This window comes from Octopus bimaculoides, chromosome 25 (genome assembly GCF_001194135.2).
Source record: "Octopus bimaculoides isolate UCB-OBI-ISO-001 chromosome 25, ASM119413v2, whole genome shotgun sequence".
NCBI lineage: Eukaryota > Metazoa > Mollusca > Cephalopoda > Octopoda > Octopodidae > Octopus > Octopus bimaculoides.
In genome coordinates this window covers 30,400,427-30,402,546 of record NC_069005.1, presented here as the reverse complement: position 1 = coordinate 30,402,546, position 2,120 = coordinate 30,400,427, and the positions used below count along the sequence as shown (strand labels likewise).

Sequence of the window (2,120 nt, the reverse complement as noted above, 5' to 3'; positions counted from 1 at the left end):
GTATGTATGTATGTATGTATGTGTGTGTATATATCAACATGGATAGATAGATAGCTAGATATACACGCAATTAGGCATACACATATACGTATATACGTACATGTATATAGAATGCATTAGTGTGTATATGTGAATTATGTAAATATGTATGACCGTGTGTTAAAGATAGACAGAAAGTGAGAGCGAGAGCAAGAGAGAGTGAAAGAGAGAGAGAGTGCAGAAAGAAAAAAAGAAAGCGAGAGGGGTGAGAGGTAGAGTGAGAGAGAGAGTGAGAGAGAGCAATAAGGTTGTAATAAGCAGCAGCTGTTGTATTTCTTCGTGTAGTTCAGTGAGCAACCTGTACACCCCCCGCTTGCCACAAGGAATAAGCTCGCTCTAGATCGGGCTTATACGCTCTTCAACGGAGGCTGTATTACTCGGACCCGGCAGTTCTGAGGGGAGAGATCACCAAGGAGTTGTGTGTTACATGTGTGTGTGTGTCTTTCTTGGCTAGACACTCATTTCGTTACCCCCCCTTTTTTTAGCAGATTTTTTTCTGGCTGGAAGCCCTCCCCTTAAAGATATTTCTTTCACTATATCTAAATTTGTGTACAACAACATCCCAAAACAACAAAAAAGGTCTCCTCCTCGCTACCTCCCTTCATCCCTTTCTCTCTTGCTATATATATATATCTATATCTACATATATAAATATATATATATATAACTGGAAGAGAGTGTGTGTGTGAGAGAGCGAAGACAGTTGGAGAGACAAGACACACCACTTCTACCAGTGACGAAAAGGGATAAGGTGTGTTTGTGTGTACTGTATATTATATATATATTACATATATATATAATATACATACATACCTCAGGGGTCCAAAAAAATTTTACCGAATCTCTAAGTGAAGAAGGAAATTTCATATTTTTTTCTGTTTAAATTATTTCAAAAATTCGGAAAAGAATTTCTTTCTTTTTTACCTTCCAACCAAACCAAGACATCACGAAATTGGATTCTGTATTGCGACGGCTGCAATAATAATAATACAAGATATATATATATATATATTCCATCACAAAGGAAACAAAACAAAAAAAAAAAGGGCTGTGCTAATTAATAATTTAATCTTTAATTAATTAATCCTTTGTATAAAGGGTTAGCAACACAAGAAGTGGAAAATGGATCTTGCACACGCCAAGACCGCAGAAGAAGCTTGCGGTTTCTTTGGAGTTGATAGTAATGTTGGTCTTACTGATGATCAGATAAAGAAAAACTTAGAGAAATATGGGCCGAATGGTAAGTAGAAGAATAATAATCAACACCATGCATGTTCTATCTCTCTATATATATATACATCGATCAGAGATGAATGTATAATACACACACATATATATATATATATACACACATATATATATGGATGTATGTATATAAATGCATTTTTCTCTTATAACTGAAGTTTAAAATATTGATTTATTATTATTATTGTTATTAATATTAATTCTTTTCTTCTGTGATGTTCTACGAATTGCTTGCTTGCTTGCTTGTCTGGAATAGTCTGTGTGTGTGTATGTATGTTTAATACAAAATATATATTTCTCCCCAGGAAATATATATTAGACCTACGTGTATAGTAAATACGATTTATATATTACACAGCTTCTTCCAAAGTATTATCTATATATATATACATACATATATATATATATACACACACACACACACACACACACACACACACACACACACACACATATACAAAAAATAATGGTATGTTTCTTCTAGGTCTGTCGATAGCCATTGTGGATTAATCACATGTATTGGTATGTCTATGGACACTGATCTATACTGGAATCTTTATATTCTACATATTGAGTGTATATATATACATATATATATATGTATATGCTAACTTTTTATCGTTTACTAAAAGAAAAAAAATCAACTGAAAGAGAAGGCTTCGTCTGAGTTGAAGTTAGGCCATGAGGACCTGAGTTCGAATGTGAGGTGGAACACAAAATATATGCCATCATTGTTTAAACTACTAGAATAAAATAGAAAGCCCCCATATTTAGTCTTTATGTATGTCTGTGTCTATTTAGATATTTTATATGATGGAAGAATCTTCCCCCCCCCC

At 33.7% G+C, this 2,120-nt stretch overlaps 1 protein-coding gene across 1 annotated transcript in view; it reads left to right on the top strand.

The window, feature by feature from the left end:
* Positions 1-278: 278 nt before the first annotated feature.
* The window catches only part of LOC106880767 (sarcoplasmic/endoplasmic reticulum calcium ATPase 1), a 119,941-nt gene continuing 118,099 nt past the window's right edge, over positions 279-2,120 (top strand). Inside the window, exon 1 of the mRNA XM_052976842.1 lies at positions 279-1,279. Coding sequence (XP_052832802.1) covers positions 1,162-1,279 — 118 coding nt within the window. The 5' untranslated portion in view covers positions 279-1,161. The remainder of the gene's footprint in view (positions 1,280-2,120) is intronic.